The sequence below is a fragment of the Perca fluviatilis genome, chromosome 3 (genome assembly GCF_010015445.1).
Source record: "Perca fluviatilis chromosome 3, GENO_Pfluv_1.0, whole genome shotgun sequence".
Taxonomy (NCBI): domain Eukaryota; kingdom Metazoa; phylum Chordata; class Actinopteri; order Perciformes; family Percidae; genus Perca; species Perca fluviatilis.
In genome coordinates this window covers 10,649,319-10,670,289 of record NC_053114.1, presented here as the reverse complement: position 1 = coordinate 10,670,289, position 20,971 = coordinate 10,649,319, and the positions used below count along the sequence as shown (strand labels likewise).

The following is a 20,971-nucleotide window of genomic DNA, read 5'->3' as shown; positions in this document are numbered from 1 at the left end:
GGTTTATCCAATCAGCTAACCAGTATTTTCAGACAGCGATAGCCCTAATTCTGTTAGCCGCTCGCTAATGCTTTTTTTTCTCTTGGATCCTTCTTTTGGAATATGGAGCGGGAACCTGAAATGGTGCCTTTTATTCCTAAATAAAATTACACAAACGGCAAATATCCTTTACCAACATGTTGCTTGCATGCTGAGCTAACGAGCTATGCTTTGCCTGCAGCAGCAGGGGCGGGCTTGTGGTTGTATTTTCATACGCTTCGTGGATCTGATTGGTTGATTTGGCCCGTCTATCACCAACATAGGTGATAGACAGATGGTTCATCCAATCAGCTAACCAGTATTTCCGCCCCTTCCCAAAAGTTCTCCAACGGAAAGTTCCCAGATGGATATGCCGAGCAAATGCGAAGCAATCCATCTGGCGGAGTCAGGTTACAGATACAATGCATCCTGATAAAGTTCCCTTGGCCTTTAGAATTAAAATAGCCCCACATCCTCACATACCCTTCACCATACCTAGAGATGGGGCACTTTCAATAAAATCATCTCTCAATCAATCAAACCAGCTATGAGGCTAACTGAAATAAAACCATGCCAATCTCTAGGTATGGTGAAGGGTATGTGATGATGTGGGGCTATTTTTATGAGCAGCACTGTATACTATTTATAAATATTGGCAGGTAAACAGCAGACTCTAATACCATTCTAAAACTCAATTTGGCTGTTTTTAATTCATTCATTTTAATTTGTCTAATTAACATGTAGTGCCCTATCCATAGTTGTTATTCACTTGACAAATCGGTAAAGCTTCACTATATGATACACAACATACAAGAGGTTAGTTAATAAATATATTTATGGCACACTTACTTTGAAATGCTGAAGTAGATCCTGGGCAGTTGCATGGCCCATGAACTGCTCCATATAATCTTGACTGGACATGGTCATTTAACCAATAATGCACATGCAAGTCCAGTTGTTTGCTTTTGGTTGTCTGGTTCAGTGTCTCGTTGAACATAATTACAAACGCACCGCATTCAAGTCTTACATTTCATTTAGAAGTGGTCTTAAAAAGTCTTAAATTTAACTTGTTTATACCTGTAGCCACCCTGTGAGTTTCGCGCTAAGAAACCTCGCTACAAACCAGTCCTTCCCTCGGTCATTATGGGGACTGTAGATATCTCCCCAGTAAGATGGATGAGCTGGCGGCGCTGACTAGGCACCAGAGGGAATCTCAGGAGTGTAGCATCATGCTGTTTACGGAGACATACACGGACATTACAGTGGACGGTTTCCAGACGGTACACAGGACAAGTGAGAGTGGTAAGAGGAAAGGAGGAGGGCTGGCCATGTTTGTTAATGATAGATGGTGTAATCCTGGTCACATCTCTATCAAAGAAGACTGCTGACTTAGTTTGTGATGTCCTGCACTGTGCTACAAACAGGCTACAGCCACAAAACCCACAGGCCCTCTTTCTCATCTCTGGTGACTTCAACCATGCCTCTCCCTACATTCGTCTCCTGACATGTGACATGCCCCACCAGAGACAATAAAACACTGGATTTATTTTTTGCCAACACCAGGAAGGCATCTCCTCTTCCTCCCCTGGGAAGATCATACCACAACCTGAACCACCTCCTGCCTGTGTACAAACCTCTGGTCTGCAGGCAGCCAGCGGTCCCAAACACTGTGAAGAGATGATCTGATGAGGCATGTGAAGCCTCAAAAAGGGGAGGACATTGACAGTCTCACACATTGTATAACAGACTACATCAATTTCTGTGTGGAAAATGTCGTACCGACCAGGACTGTACTGTGTTTTCTCAACAATAAACCCTGGATTACTCCTGACATAAAGACTCTTCTTAAGGAAAAAGGAGGGTTTTTGGGTCAGGAAATGAAGAGGAACTCAAGATGATACAGAGGGAACTGAGAGGGAAGATCAGAGAGGGAAAAAAAGCGCTACAGGAGGAAGATGGAGGATCAGCTGCAACATAAGAACACCAGGGAGGTCTGGAAAAGCCTTAAAACTGTCTCAGACTACAAAGAACCAAAACCTCAGACTGTGGGGGACACAAATTGGGTGAATGATCTGAATCTTTTTTTCAACTGATTTGATGTGTCGTTTACCACTCCCCCTGTCCAGTCCTCCCTGCTGCAGCAAACACCACTGTCTGCACCCACTGGGGTTTGTCACACCCACACCATCACTTCCTACGGAGCCCCGGAGGTGACATGGAGGAAAAAAAAAAAAACATGTTCTGGGGGCAAACACTAAACTCGAGATCTCGACTTTCAAACTTGAGATCTCGACTTTCAAAGTGATCCAGATGTCAGCGGGAGACAGAGATTTCCGTGGCAGCATCTCTTCCCCCGGGCAGGAACACAGCTTCGCCTCGTTGCTGCATCGGTCCCCGCTGATCCAGATGGCAGCGGGAGGCGGAGATTCCTGTGGCCGGCGGTAGCATCTCTTCCCCCCCGGGCAGGGGTCATGTTTCGTTGTCCACAGTCAGAGTCCCGCCAGACTCCCTTTAAGAAACCTGTGATTTAAACTTCAGCAGGCTGTGACAGTCCGCTCTGCTCAATCCTAGTACTGGTTCTGCCGGGCTTCCCTTCCCTCCAGCGGGCCCAGCAGTACGGCCTGGGCCTCCAGCTTCTTGGTGTCGGTTTTGGCTCCCAGGAAGCAGGCAGTGAGCTCCAGATCATGCAGCCGCAAACGGACTCTCACTGCAATGCAATAGCTCCTCTCCGTCCGCCTGCCACCGGCAAAGGCAATGGAACTGGAACGCAGCAGCGAGGCAAAGCTCCGTGGCCGGCGGCAGCGTCTCTTCCCCCGGGCTGCGCCGGTCCCCGCTGATACAGATGGGACCGGCCAAAGACACAGTGGTGATCGGGAGGATATTCCATATAGTCCAGGACGACCTGTACGTCGATTGCTGCGTGTAGCTACATGCCAAGGAAACCTGTAATCTTGTTTGCAGATGTTGTCATTTTTGCCCCAATGTGGGATCACATTCCTGCTGATTGTGTTGTTTTTGGTTTGGAAGCCGCTATACTGTAAGTAATTTTTGACGGTAGAAAGTGTACACAGTAGATTCAAGAGATTGTGTTGCCGTTTGCACAGGTACAGATTGATCATAGAGCCCAGAAATGAAATTAAATGCATTAAGAATAGAATATTGATATACAATTGATATATGATATAATAAAGGAAATGTATTAACTGTGCCTGTAGTTTGAAGTATTTGAAGTAAATGAAAAAGAAAATTTAGAGATTGAAAAGATTTTCATACTAATTAACATTTGGCGTATACTATACAGTTATTTTCGTGTTATATGTTGTGGATGGTCATTGACATTTTATTATGGGTCATGAAAAAATATTGAAAAGGTGTTGGAACCCTGTATAAAGTTCATGTCTTTGTCTCTCTCTTTCAACATCACGTGTAGGTCAACAGATGGGTGTCCCTCAAGCTGTGTGACATAGGTAAGAACAAAGTAGGCTACTTTATTGATTATGCTGTAGCAGGTAAACACATGCAATAAAAGATAGAGAAAAGCATTGATTTCTACGGAAGCCAAAAAGTGCAATCCTTGCAACAATTTCTTTTAATGCCGTTATCATAATAATTATTTCGTTATATTAATAAAAAGAGCTTTGTTATCTAGACCCACTGGGTCGTTGCTGACCTGTTATGATAATTCGGTTCGTTTTAGCATTGTGCATTAAAATACAAATGTGTAAAATACATTTAACGGAAACCATGAGCATTAAAGCATGGTTAATTCATATTTACCGGAATAATAAAAAAATGAAAGTATCAAGGTATCCATATAAAGTAGGACTGTTTTCTTTATTGATAGAGTGAGAATGCTTGATTTTCAGTATGGATGTAGTCAGAAATGTCCTCAACGGAAATGTATCGTTATTAGGATTTTTATTTCACCAACCCCAAAATCAAAGAATAAAGACATTTTCCTCATGATTGTGGTATTTTCTTTTTAATTTATAAGGGACACAGGTAACATGTTTTCTAGTTCTCAGGAATATAATGCAATTATTATTTCCGTATTTTGTATGTACTCTTAGTGAACACCTTATTTAGAAAACTGGAACGTAGTTACACATCGTATCCTTAGGCTAATTTCACCAAGTCCATCACCGTCAGCTTGATCTAGGCCGTTTTAATGCATTTACTGTCTGCTGATTTGACCATTAAGATGCAAATGACACAGTGCATGACTGGAATGGCACTCCTGATCTCTGATTAACATTAAGTAGGCCCAAATTAAAGGAGATATTCTTTTGTTTTCTCTTGATATGGGTTGATTATCTTATTTTGTTTAGATACAAAATCATGATCGTGATCTCGAGATTATGGCATTAAAAAAAGCAAGCAGAGCCTTTGTCAGCTTCCATAGATTTCACCATAGATTAAAAAGAGTCTACTCAAAATATCTAAATACATTCTAATTTTACATTTAAGACAAAATCAAATATTAAAAGCCATTTTCATATGCTGTTTGTGTGTGTTTGTATTCAGAGAAGACAAATTCATTTGCTGCCACAGAGAGGAGCTTTACGGTCAAGATGTTCACCTTCCAGTTCTTCACTCTCTTCTCCTCACTCTTCTATGTGGCCTTCTTCCTGGGCAGGTACCATACCGTTCCGTTCCGTTCCGTCCGTCCGTCTTAGGGGTCCAAGCCCTGGAGATGAATACATATAGCAGAAAAAACGCATTTGGTGCTAAAAATCCTACACCGTACACCAGACATTCAAAAACCATATATCGACGCATTCCCTGGATCCAACTGAATCTAGGGGGGCGCTACAAGTCCAAAAAGTTTGTCATGAACGGCTCATCCGATTTTTACAAAATTTGATGGTTACCATCTAGGGCCACTCTTGAGGCCACCCCTAGAGTGTGGTACTGATTGGTGAAAGTGGGCGTGGTCTATGGGACCCATGTTTAGATTCACTACTTACACTAATGTGAACAACTTGGATACGTGGAAGGTTGGATGGATCCTCATAGACTGGGGCAACTTTAACCAAACAGCCGATAGGTTGATGATGGACTCAACCTCAAAGGGACCCAAATACCGGGGTGACAGTTTACGGGACTCAGTGCACAGGGGAATATTTCTGGAGGAGAGACAAACTTTCTGACCCGGTTGGAACTGGGGAGCAGAAATCCTGTGTCTGTCTGCCACTCTTATTCCGCTCAGTGATCTGGAGAAGAGCCTCACTGGTGACATCCCAAACCTTGCGGCAGCGGACAAAGGTTTTCTTGAACCGACAGGACGGCCAATTCCTTCTCCTGCGACGGTAACAAAGGAGGTTGGTATCCCAAAGACACCTTGAATGGAGAAAGGCCGGTGGCAGAGGAGGTGAGGGAATTGTGGGTGTACTCAACCCATGGGAGATGTTTAGCCCGAGTGGAAGGATTCTGAGCTGCCACACAGCGAAGAGCAGCCTCCAGGTCCTGATTGGTTCTCTCAGTCTGGCCCTTGGACTGTGGGTGGAAACCTGAGGAGAGGGTGACAGCGGCACCCAGAGCAGAACAGAAATCTTTCCACAACCAAGAAATAAACTGTAGGCCTGTATTGGAAACAATGTCCACATGGGGACGGAATACATGTACGACAAAGAGGTCAGCCGTCTCACTGGCAGACGGTAATTTTGGTAATGCAACAAAATGGGCAGATTTAGAGAATCTGTCCACGATGGTAAGTATTGTGTCATTACCTTCAGACTTAGGAAGAACAGTGACAAAATCCAAAGCCACATGGGACCAGGGATGACCTGGGACTGGGGGAGGATGCAACAGGCCCGAGGGAGACCGGTGAGATTCTTTATTCAGAGCACAGATGGAACATTCCGCCACATAAGCCTGGACATCAGCCTCGACGGACAGCCACCAGAAGTGTCTTTTGAGCAGTGACAGCGTACGGTTCATACCGGGGTGACAGGAGAAGTGGGAGGTGTGGATCCAGTGAGGTACTTGAGACCGTACGGCAGAGGGGACAGAGTAGATTGGGGGGTCCATCGGCCGGTCCAGGTTCTGTTTCTTGTGCCGTCCTGACGAGGGACTCAATCTCCCAACGGACAGCAGCCACCAAGCAGGAAGCAGGCAGGACAGATTCAGGGTTACTGGTCTCTTCAGAGTCTGAACTGGCGGGAGAGAGCATCAGGCTTGATGTTTTGTGTGCCAGGACGGTACGTTAAAAACATTAAACCTGCTGAAAAACAGGGCCCATCTGGCTTGATGAGAGTTTAGTCTCTTGGTTGACTGGATGTAAGCCAGCTTCTTGTAGTCTGTCCAGACCACAAAGGGCTGCTCCATTCCATCCAACCAATGCCTCCACTCCTCCAAGGCCAGCTTGACTGCAAGTAGCTCCCGGTTTTCCACATCATAGTTCTTCTCTGCAGGGGATAGTTTTTTAGAGAAGTAAGCCACAGGATGAAGCTTCTGATCTGTGGGTGAGCGTTGAGACAGGACTGCTCCCTCCCCAGAATCAGAAGCGACCACCTCCACAATGAACTGCAAACTGGTATCAGGATGAATCAAAACCGGTGATCTATTTACATTGTAGATTCTCACTGAAGGCATCAAAACTATGAATGAACACATATGGAATTATGTACTTAACAAAAAAGTGTGAAATAATTGAAAACATGTCTTATATTTTAGATTCCTCAAAGTAGCCACCCTTTGCTTTTTTGATAGCGCTGCAAACCAGCCAGTTGTGCAGAAGTCAGGTTGATACACAGCTGACAGCCCTATTGGACAACTGTTAGAATTCATATTATGGCAAGAACCAATCAGCTAAGTAAAGAGAAACGAGTGGCCATCATTACTTTAACAAATGAAGGTCATTCAGTCCGGAAAATTGCGAAAACTTTGACTGTGTCCCCAAGTGCTACAACGAAACTGGCTCACATGAGGACCGCCCCAAGAAAGGAAGACCAAGAGTCACCTCTGCTGCTGAGGATACGTTCATCCGAGTCACCAGCCTCAGAAATCGCAAGTTAACAGCAGCTCAGATTAGAGACCAGATGAATGCCACACAGAGTTCTAGCAGCAGACACATCTCTAGAACAACTGTTAAGAGGAGACTGCGTGAATCAGGCCTTCATGGTCAAATAGCTGCTAGGAAACCACTGCTAATGAGAGGCAACAAGCAGAAGAGATTTGTTTGGGCCAAGAAACACAAGGAATGGACATTAGACCAGTGGAAATCTGTGCTTTGGTCTGATGAGTCCAAATTTGAGATCTTTGGTTCCAACCGCCGTGTCTTTGTGCAATACAGAAAAAGTGAACGGATGGATTCTACATGCCTGGTTCCCACCATGAAGCATGGAGGAGGAGGTGTGATGGTGCTTTGCTGGGGACACTATTGGGGATTTATTCAAAATTGAAGGCATACTGAACTGGCTACTACAGCATCCTGCAGCGACATGCCATCCCATCCGGTTTGCGTTTAGTTGGACCATCATTTATTTTTCAACAGGACAATGACCCCAAACACACCTCCATGCTGTGTAAGGGCTATTTGACCAAGAAGGAGAGTGATGGAGTGCCGCGCCAGATGACCTGGCCTCCACAGTCACCGGACCTGAACCCAATCGAGATGGTTTGGGGTGAGCTGGACCGCAGAGTGAAGGCAAAAGGGCCAACAAGTGCTAAGCATCTCTGGGAACTCCTTCAAGACTGTTGGAAAACCATTTCAGGTGACTACCTCTTGAAGCTCATCAAGCAGTAGCAAAGCAGTAATCAGAGCAAAGGGTGGCTACTTTTAAGAAACTAGAATATGACATATTTTCAGTTATTTCACACTTTTTTCTTAAGTACATAATTCTACGTGTTCATTCATAGTTTTGATGCCTTCAGTGAGAATCTACAATGTAAATAGTCATGAAAATAAAGGAAACTCATTGAATGAGAAGGTGTGTCCAAACTTTTGGCCTGTACTGTAGGTATAGGCCACTCAGTAACCGCTCTTATCTTTTCTGGATCTGGTGAAACTTGCTCCCGTTCAACAATAAAACCCAGGAAGGGGACTGATTGACGGTTAAACTCACACCTCTCTGCTTTTACATACAGTTTATTCTCCAAGAGGCGTTGGATGACCTGACTGACGTGGGAAATGTGTTCTTCGTGGGACTTGGAAAAAAACAAAATATCGTCTAAGTAGACAAACACAAAGCGGTGGAGGAAATATCTTAGTACATAGTTTACCATGGACTGAAAAACTGCAGGGGCGTTGGTGAGACCGAATGGCATGACGAGGTACTCAAAGTGACCAAGAGGAGTATTAAACGATGTTTTCCATTCGTCCCCCTGTCTGATCCGGACGAGATGGTAGGCGTTACGCAGGTAGAGTTTGGAAAATACGGTGGCACCCTGAGGGGTTCAAACGCCGAGTTAATGAGAGGCAGGGGATATGTATTCTTGACCCTAATGTTATTAAGTCCTCGGTAGTCAATGCAGGGGCGTAACGTCTTATCCTTCTTTTCAACAACAGAGAAACCAGCACCTAGAGGGGATGATGAGGGACGGATGAGGCCTGAAGCTAGGGAGTCGCCTATGTAGGTCTCCATTCCCTCCCTCTCAGGCCGGGACAGATTGTAGAGCCGGCTAGACGGCAAGGGGGCTCCAGGCAGTAGATCGATGGTGCAATCATATGGTCTGTGAGGTGGTAAAGAGAGTGCCTTGGTCTTGCTGAACACCTCAGCTAAGTCCAGGTATTCGTCGGGGACAGACAAGAGATCAGGGGGTTTCTCTGGAGGACCAGGGGAACTTTCAGAGGGTGGAATAGCAGATCTGAGACACACAGAATGACAGTGAGTGCTCCAACTGAGGATCTTGTTATGTTGCAGGGGAAACTGAGGATCAGTGGGGAGGTTGAGGAGGTAACTACTTTAAACTGAATGGTTTCTCTATGATTGCCAGACAGAACGATCTAGAGTCAATTAGAGCAGATAATGGACCTTTTTCACAGCTGACATTTTGACTTGTCATAGTAGGAAAAGCAAAGCTGAAATTGATAACCTTAACAATGGCTTAATTCCATCAAGTGTCCCAGTAAGCTATTTCAGTGAGTCAGCATGCACAATACCAGGGCCTCTCCTAAGTGGAATGCAGCCATCATTAATGGTTCCTACTATGACATGTCAACATGTCTGCTGTGAAAAAGGTCTATGGAAGGGACAGATTTTTGAATTGGAGCGTAGCTGGGATTACTAGTTGGGGAGCTGTGGGTTCCGAATTAGGAGTAGGGCTCGCAAGTACACCCACATTTACCTGCGAGCCTTGTCTTTTGGCCGAACTGGGCAATTGGCGAGGAAATGAGTGGCGTCCCCACAGTACATGCACTCACCCGCCTGAATGCGCTGTAGTCTCTCTGCTGGGGACAGTCGAGCACGGCCCAGCTGCATGGGCTCGTCTTGTTCCTTAGTTGAGGAAGCAGAAGTGGGTGAGCGCTGTCCAATAGGAGGTGTGGCCTGGATGGTTGAATGAGAGAGATCTCCACCCGCGGTGCGAGCCCTACCGCTCCTCTCCCATAGCCTGTTATCAATCTTTATAGCAAGGGAACGAGAGATAAAGATAAGTTGGCTCATCTCGGACAGCTAGTTCATCCTTCACTGTGTCACTCAAACCAATTTATGAACGCTCCCTGAAGAGCCTCCTCATTCCACTTGGAATTAGCAGCTAACGTCCAGAATTCAATTGAATATTCGGCCACACTGCCCGTGCCCTTCCTCAGCTTCAGGAGTCTCTTGGAGGCATTACCGGCATGGTCCGGATGGTCAAACACAATTCTTAATTGAGAGAAAAAAAAATCATCAAAAGATAAACCTGCAATCTGCTGATTAGTACAAACCACCTCTGCCCAGACTAGAGCTTTTCCCCTGAGCCATCCTAGAGTGTATTGTACCTTAGAGGATTCAGTGGAGAATGATAGGGGTTTCTGTTGGAAAACCAGGCGGCACTGAAGCAGGAAACCACGGCACTTGTTCAACTCCCCGGCGAAGGGTTCAGGCGAGGTAACTGGGGGTTCCCGGGGGGCAGGAGCATTAGCAGAGACTAGGGAAACAGAGTGAGAAACAGCCAGAGGAGAAGGAGTACTGAGAGTTAGCAGGATAGCCACTCGAGATGTTAGCTGGGTTACTTCCTTTAATAAATGCTGGTTATTATCCAATTAGTTTGTCATGTTGAACGCCATCCTCCTTAGCCATGTGTTGGGTCCATGGCCAGTTCGTTCTGTTAGGCTCTTGTTTTGAACCAGAACACAGAGACAGACAACACAGACTCAGAGAAATGGTTAAGATGTTTATTTGGACAGTCTAGAAATGTGCAGAGAGGAATGGTTCTTGTTGAGTTGCTCCAGGTCGGGACTGAAGCTGGAGGGAGGCGGACAGGCGTGTGGCCAGGCAGAACTGAGACTCAAAGTGGGTGACAGTGAGGGTCCAGTCTTGACTCACCAAGGAGGTCAGTTTGAGAGAGTGCTGCGAGCAGAGTAGCTAGCAGCAGGCAAGCAGATCACAGCAGGAGGGCAGGTAGGTAGCAGTTTCAGAACGGGATCTGAACAGAGAAGACAACGTTAACTTGTGCACAAGCAAAACAAATACACAGCAAAATGCAGGAGAACTAAGAGCAGAATCACTAGTGGAATATACTGAGCCAACTTACCACATGTACGGTTGTAACGAACTGGCACTGAAGAGGTGAACAGCCCGGGTAGATAAACTGCTAGGTTGATTAGTGGAATGTGCTGCAGCTGAGCTGGAACAGAGCAGGAGAGAGTGGCCACGCCCCTTGACCGAGATCCTCTAGAGACTGCCTCTCACCACAGCAGGTGAAGACAAACACACAAACAAAAAAAAACAAAAAAAAAAAAAAAAAAAAAAAAAAAAAAAAAAAAAAACCAAACAAAAAACCCCCCCACAAACCCCCCCCCCACCCCCCCCCCCCACACACAAAAAAAACCCACAATCAATGTTAATGATCAACTGATCCAGCTTTGGATCCCGCTTTCGCAAGGTCCCCGAGGCTTCGGGGGCGACTGTCACCGGGAGGCTTGGACCCCGTCATAACTGCTTGCAGTTTCTATTTGTGCTGGTTAATTATGAACTATGGGGAGAATTTGGATGGCTCCTCCCCTAACGCATGTAATCTCAATCCAAACTTTGATAAAACTTGAGAACCCTGGACACCGCATTGGCTGCCATTTTCGGACAGACATGCTATCATATTGCTTGTGTGTCTATCGAGGCAGGAGGTCTATCCACAATTAAAAAATGTATTTCTCGTTTAATTTCCAAATGATTTTCAAGCGGTTTGCTTTGCTACAAAAAAAGACATGTATTTATGATACAGTACACTTGGTTAAATTAAAAATACGGGTTTTCAAACCAAAATACCTTATCTTGTGTAGATAGTAACAGTACGCGGCTTTAAGCCTTTATATAATTAAACGTGTAAGTTAAAAAAACAATTCAGCATTCAGCAAAATTCAACTGCTTCGGGCTGAACTGCAGTCCTTGAGTGGCCGCTTGAGGCGAGTAAATCCTCATAGTCCTCAACTTATCAGCTGAAATAAACAGCATGGTTCCAAAAACGGTTCTGGTCTCTATAGCTAATTTCACCCTTCATAACAACTGTACGGGTTTGAAGTTTTATATAACTCACCCGTCTAAATAATATTAAAGTGCCCATATTATGAAAAAAACACTTTTTCTGGGATTTGGGGTGTTCTTTTGTGTCTCTGGTGCTTCCACACACATACAAACTTTGAAAAAAATCCATCCATGCTGTTTTGAGTGAGATACGGTTTCTGAATGTGTCCTGCTTTCAGTCTCCTAGTGAGCTGTTCAAAATCGGCCTCGTGACGTCACAGTCCGAAATGAGCTGGCTAACCACAACCGTTAGCTCGTAGCGTTAGCGTTACGCTTGCAAACCCTCACGCCACACAATGAGTGCTAACCACAACCGTAGTCAGAAGGCAGCGGCTAAGCTAGCTTAGCATGCTATTCTTTCAATAGCAAAGCACTGCTACAACACACACAAGTTCACCATAATCTACAAAAGAACTACTTACATGTGCGCCCTCATTTAGAAGTCTCCCAGCTAATCCTGCCTTGTAACTGACCAAAGTTGAAGAAACAGCTATCTTTTACTGTCTCTAGAGTTAGCTAGCTGACATGCTCTACATCTGAGCTACTGCGCATGTGCGAGTGCAATCAAAGATAGTAGTGAAGAAGAAGATGAAAAGAGGTCTCACTCTGTAGCTAAAACAGAAACCAGGTGAAAAGAGGATCTGCAGCAGTGAGAGAGAGCTGTGCAGTACAACAACAATATGGTGTTTTTTGAAAATTAAACCATGTAAACCTATTCTGGTACAACATTAAAATACAGTTATGAACCTGAAAATGAGCATAATATGGGTGCTTTAAGGCTAAAAGTTGCGTATACTGTTACTGTCTACACAAGAAAGGGTATTTTGTTATCAAAACACCGTTTGAAAACCGTTTGGAAATTCAGCAAGAAATTATTATTTTAATGTGGATAGAGATCCTGCCTCGATAGACATAGGCTACATGCATTAGGAGCGGCATGTCTGTCCCAAAATGACAGCCACGTTGACGTATTGCTGAAATGAACAGCAGCGGCCAATGCGGTATCTACGTACATATATCTACGCCAAGCTCAGCTCTTTTGTCCGAATATGGCGACGGTCAAAATGCAAAATGCTGGCTATAGAATGGCAGTCCGCAAACCAATGAGTTTGTTTCTTCTCAGATTTTTATGTGTTTACTGTGTCTCCTATGTAAGTTGAGATGGCTACAGCTCATTCGTTTAAAGCTCCACCTTTTTATATATAGTTGCTTGTATTGTTGTTAAACTAGAAAATCTGTCTCCAGTCTTAAGTTTAGAGGGTTAAATGTTGATTGTTGATGTGAAGCTAATGTTTTGTTGTCACAGGATAAACGGCCATCCGGGGAACTATGTGCGTATCGCTGGATGGAGACTGGAGGAGGTGAGGAGATTTGAGGACACTTTTTAGCTTTTAGTCATTTATACAGCATGCATGCACGCACCACAGTACCAACCCTTAGATGTGTTCTGTGTGTGTTATAGTGCCATCCTAGTGGTTGTTTGACAGACCTCTTCATCCAGATGGCTGTGATCATGCTGCTCAAACAGACTCTCAACAACATCTTTGAGTTTACTGGGCCGTGAGTTTTCATTCTTAAAGTGCTGTGTTTTCATTCAACATCTCCTGTAAGGCAGGAGGTGGTGATAAGTTAGTGTCCAGGCCTACATAGTGTCAACCCAGAACTCTTTGGAAAACAAAGTGTAAACATGTCAGACTTTGCATTCATGTGAACATGTTGTGTTTTCCAGCTGGTTGAAGAACTCTCTGAGTAGAAACCATGCAAAGAAGCTGGAGAGGAAGTGTGGTCACTGTTACAGGAAGGCCTGCCGTGATGAACAGGGACGTGTTGAACCGTGTGACATCTGCAAACTTCGGGACTGGCTGCGTAATTACCACCTGGCAAACACGGATGCCTTCAGTCTGTTCAATGAGTACTTGGAGATGGGTAGGTCCACAGTCTCCCCCTGACCCTCACACCTTAAAACCTGACTCACTAGTTTGAAGGTTGATAGTATCCTTGCACAAAGTCCCGACAGTACCCTGACTAAGACATGTTAGCACTAGTGTTAGGGTTAGTTATTATTAGTAGTGTTAGTTATCATTAGGGTTAGAGTTAGGGCTACACTCCAAGAATTTAGTCCATGGTACAAGTAAAACTGAATATAAAAATCAGTGCCCTGTCCAATCCTCTTGGTTTTGTTCAGGCGCAAGTCTTGACATGCTTGAGTGAACCAGTCCTTGCTGCATTATTAGTGAACAGCATGTCCAGGATGATAAGTGGTCTGTCCTTTGCTTTCAGTCGAGTAAAGAGTTTACCGGTGATTCTGGGTAGACAGATGCCACTGTAGTTGTTACAGTTGCTCCAGTCTTCCTTGTTATTGTACAGAGTGACGATATATATATATATATATATATATATGTATGTTTTTATATATATATATATAGCCATTAATGTCTGAATGAATTTAACATAGGGGTGTACTGACTTTTGTTGCCAGACATTAATGGCAGAGGGGACAGCACATTTACACTTATACAAGTTATACAAGCTGTACATAATACTTTACATTGTAGCAAAGTGTAATTTCTTCAGTGTTGTCCCATTAAAAGATATAATGAAATATTTAAGCGTGAGGGGTGTACTCACTTTTGTGAGATTATATATATATATATATATATATATATATATATATATATATATTACCACCCCAACTTAGAAACATTGATTCATTCACCCATTTCAAATTGCAACTCAAAACACATCTGTTTAAAACTACCTATTCCACTTGATGTCAGTTGCTCTGCCTCTTTCTGTTATTGTTGTTGTATTCTTTATTTTTTGCTGTTTTAAATGTCTTATGTATCCCTGTACGGTGTCCTTGAGTGCCGAGAAAGGCGCTTTTAAATAAAATGTCTTATTATTATTTTATTTATATTTATATATAAGCTGAAATACACTTCAGCAACCTCCATTGAAAAGGCAGTTAGAAGCTGAGATCAAGGCAGCACTGAGAAAAGTCAGCCAGCTATTATAGCTACAAAAAGGTGTGATGAAGAAAGAAAAAGGAAATAGGAAGTACACCAAACTGTCCATACCAGAGGCATTGAAGACTGCCAAACAAAGACTCAGAGCTCTGGCTACTCACCTGAAGAGGTAAACTACAGAACTAGAAGCCAGGAGAATAAACACAATGTTTTTTATTCAAAGTTAACTCAGTGGTAAGGCAGCGACGGGAAAAGAACAACGATACTTAAATAATACAAAACGGAGACTGAATGGGACTCAGAAAGGAATTTGCAAAAACACCAGTGCAGCCAAACAACAGCTACTGTAAGAACAGACTAGCCTCTGACTCGATGCCGCACTCATGGATACTAAAATGCATTGGAACTTTATAACATCAACAGGACGCTAGGGCTGTTGGAATGAATTCCGAAAGTCGAATAGTAAAAAAATCAATACTATTCGAATGCTGAAATTACAATTTTTTTTTATAAATAGGTTGGCTAACGTTAGCTAAATAGGTTGGCTAACGTTAGCTCTTCTCATGTCACGTCTGATGAACAAGTTACGAGAGTGAGGAACACGAGGCATTGTGAGCTAACATTACGTACCGAGTAACGTTAGTACAGGGGGGAGTGACAGGCTGTGGCTGGAAATTGGAAATTTTACTAACTTATGGTCCATCCCCTACAGTGGTCCAGTTCAGCTTCACCACCATATTTGTGGCAGCGTTCCCCCTCGCCCCCCTTCTGGCTCTCATCAATAACATCTTTGAGATCCGCCTGGACGCCATCAAGATGGTCCGCCTGGAACGGCGGCTGGTTCCTTGGAAGACTAACGACATCGGTGAGCTGTGTGTTGTCTGTGTTGATATATGTGTCAAAGGTTTCTGTGTTGAGTGAGGTGCTACTGCATAACATTTACATTACTGAATCATTTCAATAATACATGATAACAACAGTGCCTGAAATGGGCCAGTACTGAGTTCCGGAACTTCTGTTACTTCTTATTCATAGATGCCACCTACGTCACTACCAAATAGAACGCCGCCATAATTACGACCGTTTACGACCGATCTCGCCCGGTATGGCTGCCCAAACTGCCCATTTGAATGAGTTGAATTTTATGCTCCGATCCTTATTTGTTACCCCCAGTTTTCTTTTCTCCATTATTATCTGCCCCAGACTTGCCCCAATTGGCCTTCCATGATGTATATATATATATATATATATATATATATATATATATATATCTTGTGCATAACCCCTCCCCATACAGTGGGGATCGCTTTAAGGCTTTCAAGAGTACCGATGCATATCAATATGCTGTGGCTGGATGGGTGAAAGATGTGAAAGTACGGCACCTAGCCACCAAGGATTTATATTTAATCATGGGAAATTTAGGTATTATAAAAAAAAAATTCAAATGTATGATTTTGGTGGTAGTTTGCTCTGACTAGGTAGCGAGTTGTTAGCTAGCTAGCTAAGTGGCGAACAGCTGGTAGCTTGCCAGCTGTTAGCCACGGCTCATGGCTAGCTGTCATTAATCTGGATAATGTTCTTTAATGTCAGATGTGTTTATACTCATTGAAAGAATATGAAGGGAAACGAGGCGATTGTGACTTTATGTGAACAGTCTGTGGTGGGTTACTCTGATCATTGTCGATTGTCAGTGCTGCTAGTGAGCACTTCAGCTTTCTGCTAGAGCTTTAGCTGCTCAGTTTTAGTGCTAGCTGCTGCCTGGATTGTCCTACAGAAGGTTTACAGAAGATCTATGACTCCAACTATTATTATGCTATCCATTACTAGCCTACAAGCCAGACCCAGATCAATATGTTTGGTCTGGGAACTCACCATTGACGAGGGGCGGGATAAACGGTTTTCTTTCAAATTCCCTCTGCACTGATAGCAAAACAGAGCAACGCTAGTCGATAGATTAAACCTTTGCCGTTATCCGGTCGGCAAAACTCCGAACACATTTTCCTTTTTTAAGAATGATTTCTGTGCCGTTCCCAGCAGCAGCAGCCATAAGCCCCGCCCACCGAATCTATACACGATGTGATTGGCCTGACCAGATTTTGGTTTTTCCAGCTCGCAACCCAACAGAGAGTGCCTAGACCCCCCTGGCTGCAAATTACATTTGTTGCCGCTAGGGTGCGTCTAGATTTCTAGGCTAATCCATTACAGCAATAGTAGGAGAAATAGCCTTTGAAAAGATATTAATTATTTAACAGTTTGTTATTCACTTAACAGGTCCATCATTCACAGGCTCTTAATACTAAGCCAACATGGCCATGGGTAGTGGTGCAGGTGGCAGGGACTGTCGTCACGGCACACTGCACTTGTATGGCAGGGCTGGGAGAGGTGTGCTCCCACGCTGCAGCACTAATGTTCTCACTACTAGCTGCTGTTGAGCGCAGAGAGGGACAGGCATGCACAGATAAAGCATGTGCATGGGAAGAGCCAAGGCAAAAACTCGTGAAATATGATGAGCTATCCAACATCTTTCAAAATAAGGAGAAAGATTAAAAAACAAGACAAGCACCATCACATGAAAGCATCCACTGATGAGCTCAAGCTGTTTTTTGAACAGCTCCACCACAGTGAAAACCAGGAGGCCATCCCTAAGAAAAGTGCCATTTTGTCAGTTATTGAAGGCCATTCTATCAGATACATGCCCAAGACTGTACAGTTGGACATGCCACCACCTCTTCCTACTCTGTACTCAAGCACCAGGCTTGAATTTGATTTGCCCGCACTGCTGGAGGAGGCTGCTGGGATTTTTGAGGAACTGCATCTTACTCCAGAGCAGGTAAGATATGAAAAAGACGTCTTTAACAGTGGTTCTCAACCTTTTTCTTGTCATTCCCCACCATAAAGGGTGGTAATTGTTAAGCTCCACTTGTACCACATCACGCATTTTGTAATAATTACCATTACAACCATTTTGATGATTGGGTTATTTTTGGAGTGTTTGTTAGTTGAGGAGAAGACAGCAGAGAGCAGAGAAAGTCCAGGGTATGGTTTGATCAGAGAGCAGGGAGAGTTACCGCATCAGCATTTCATGAGGCAGGACAAAGAATTCTTCATCGCTGATAAAGAGAGTTTGCTTTCCCCAGTCTTCTCGCTTTTCAACAGCAGCAACCAGGTATACAGTTTAGAAAGTAAGACATATTAACCATGCCTTTTTCTTGCAATTCCATCATGAACACACTCCAGGATTTACATTTTATGTAACCGTGCCATAGTATATTTGGGACAATGAAGGCTAGCTGGTTTTACATAAAGTTTGAAATATCATTGCTGACAGACTTACATGTTTTCGTCAGATGGGGTCTGCAAAATGAAGACACTGCCAGGGAGTCGTACCTGAAGGCCATGCAAGATCTCCATGTGAACTTCAGCATTACAGCATCAGGGCTCATTATCAACCCGGACCTACCATGGTTAGGAGCATCGCCAGATGGTGTGGTGACCTGTGATTGCCATGGAAGTGGTGTGCTTGAAATAAAATGTCCTTTTAATGCTAATGGCCGTGCTCTCAAGGAATGTGTCAGCGACCCACATTTCTGCCTTAGTGTGACTGCGGAAGGTATGACACTCAAGCAAGATCATAGTTACATGTACCAACTGCAGGCCCAAATGCGTGTAGCTGAGGTAATGTACGGAGATTTTGTTGTGTGGACACCACAAGAAGACACTTTTTTGATGAGGCCTACACTAGGGTGGAATAATTCATTAAAACAGGGGTATTACCGGAGCTGTTGGGTAAATGGTTTACTGTGCCACACCTCTCCTCAAGTGCTAACCTTGAGAAGGCGCCTGAGGGATGTTACTGTGGAAATCCTGTTGATGACACAGACATCCTCTCTTGCACATCCAAGCAATGCAAACGAAAGCGCTTCCACAAGTCATGTCTGAAGCTGAGCAGGGTGCCAAAGAGTTGGAAGTGTGTAGAATGCAAAAAGCAAACAAGAAATGAAGTTGGCATAGCAAGGTAGCTTTATTTGTACACATATCCGCAACATTAAAGAGCGGTTAAAAAATTTTAACGGATAAAATACGAGAAGTTACAGTGCAGTATAAGAAATTAAACATTAACGAGCAGTTAAAAACAATTACAAATATAAAAGCTAGGGCTGTGCTCAATTAAAGAAATTCTTAGTCAACTAACACTCATTCAATCATACCGACTAATGGATTAGTTGATTTAATCGACAGATCTGTAAATCTGAGTTTCTCCACAAAGAGTCATGCAAAAGCACCACTTCAATTCTTGTGTTTACCAGAGATGTGCTCGTACGTTTCTTGGAAATAAGTCATTCAGCATGAAAAAAGCATAAAACATGACTAATCGACTAAAGAAATCTAAGTTGACTAAGACCAAAACGACTGATTAGTTGACTAAGAGGGAGCAGCCCTAATAAAAGCAGATAAAACAAGAGATTTTAGGGCCCAGTTTCAACAATGCAACTTCAGTAGAAGAAATGAACAATTGTTTAACCCTCGTTATCTTCCTGTCTACCGTGCAACTTTGTTTTTCTGGATCAAAATTTTAACTTTTTTTCAGCATTTTGTTGATCTTTGAAAACTTTTGTTGCTTTCCCCTCTGATGATTGTCATTTTTTTCCCGCGCCTTTTGACGTTTTTGTGGATTTAATTTAAAGAAAGTAGAGGGCTGATCATTTATTTAACTTGTGCAGAGCGTTGTGTGGAACAATCCACGTTAGTTTCCTGAACATTTGGTTTTCAAGAAACCCACTTTTCCGATGAGACATTGTTTTGAAACGCGTCAAATTTGACTCGTGGACAACAGGAGGGTTAAAGAAAGGCTGCCAGCCTTGATTTAAAAGAACAGAGTTGCAGCTTTTATAAATTAATTGATATTACATTCTTTTGTTGTAATTGTATATATTGTATGTTGTATTGTGTGCATGTGTTTGTAGTCATGTAACAAATACATTTGATCCCTACATCCACAAATGGACAATAAACAAATGATTAATAATTGCATGTATAGTAGTTCATTGTAGTTCAGAGTCCACGCAAATACTAAAGAGATACTATGTACAGTAAAATTTACAAGGAAAGCAATTGTATCACCTCTCTACTCTGTAGGGATGACAGATGGGCAAATGTTACAAAGAGCACAGCAAACTGTTACCATTTTGTCAATGGAGGGCTGTCCTTGCGCGCCGGCTTGGCAGAGTGACATAGGGATGGTGGTCTGAAGAATAGTGTACTTATTCCTCACCAGGCCAATGACTCGCTCCACGTGGATCCTGACGGCTGCGAGTCCCCTTGTTGCCTCTAGCTCCAGTGGATGCATCTGTTGCTTGCCTTTGGTAAACGCTGGTATTTTTAATTGAGCACAATACAGACCCACTGTCTCTTTCACATTGAAGCCTCTATCAGCTAGAATGACATCTCCTGGTGACAATTTATCAAGAAAGCCACAATTTTCCGTTATGTGCTTGTCACTTGTGCGACCACCCCATCCTTTTGACACATAAGATATAACACCTTGTGGTGTTATTGAGATCAGGTATTTTGCGGTGTTGTGGTGCTTGTACGTATGTATGTATGTATGTATGTATGTATGTATGTATGTCTGTGCACGGCATCTCAGGTTACTTGGCTTTTCTATAAATATTTCGAAACAATCAATGATGGAGGTGCAGTTCTTAAAGTTATTTCTGAAACACATTGGGAGACTATTTTGAATTTGTTCTTTTGGTGGCCATAAGATTAGATCTGATAATCTGAAATACATTACATCTAATGTGCTATTGAACACTGACGACAGTATGTCATTAATGTTAAGATCAAACATTGGTATTTGCAAAAAGACTGGGCACAAAATCGGGGCTCAAAGGATTGTCCTGTTTTGCTCCTAGAAAGTCAGAGCATAGTAAAACAAAAGATTACATGTGAGATATTGTCCAATCTGAGTCTCTCTCTCTTAGAACCTATGTAGGTTGTAATAAGGGACAGATACGGAAACTGGGAGGTTCAAAACTACTGGATTTAGCCCAATAATTAGTTCATTTTAACTGCTAGGATAGCACTAAGCAAATGGTGGCTTATAAGTCTTTTCATGAAGTTACTACATGGGCTAAACAAAGGGACTTGCATAGGTAGACCTAACAATTTAACTTTGACATCATCCTACTTCCAGGATTTGTGTTTATGTGAAATATAGGTTTAAAGGACAATTGTGGTGCAAAATGAACCTAGGGGTTAATAACATAGGTGTACCGTTCTCTGGGACATGTTTACATGCAAACCGGAGATTAGCTGCTAACG

At 43.3% G+C, this 20,971-nt stretch overlaps 1 protein-coding gene and 1 long non-coding RNA gene across 3 annotated transcripts in view; one reads left to right on the top strand and one right to left on the bottom strand.

Annotated features, from left to right (window-relative positions):
* ano9b (anoctamin 9b) overlaps positions 1-20,971 on the top strand; it is a 90,964-nt gene that overhangs the window by 61,612 nt on the left and 8,381 nt on the right. For both annotated transcript variants that reach the window (XM_039795490.1, XM_039795489.1), the window contains exons 14-19: positions 3,449-3,485; positions 4,543-4,654; positions 12,988-13,042; positions 13,144-13,241; positions 13,411-13,607; positions 15,360-15,512. In XM_039795490.1, coding sequence (XP_039651424.1) covers positions 3,449-3,485; positions 4,543-4,654; positions 12,988-13,042; positions 13,144-13,241; positions 13,411-13,607; positions 15,360-15,512 — 652 coding nt within the window. The remainder of the gene's footprint in view (positions 1-3,448; positions 3,486-4,542; positions 4,655-12,987; positions 13,043-13,143; positions 13,242-13,410; positions 13,608-15,359; positions 15,513-20,971) is intronic.
* Positions 9,715-10,721, bottom strand: LOC120556100. The gene is made up of 4 exons (XR_005638795.1): positions 10,696-10,721; positions 10,488-10,587; positions 9,941-10,089; positions 9,715-9,824 (listed from the first exon to the last, which is right to left on the bottom strand). It is a non-coding gene; the product is annotated as an uncharacterized LOC120556100 (long non-coding RNA).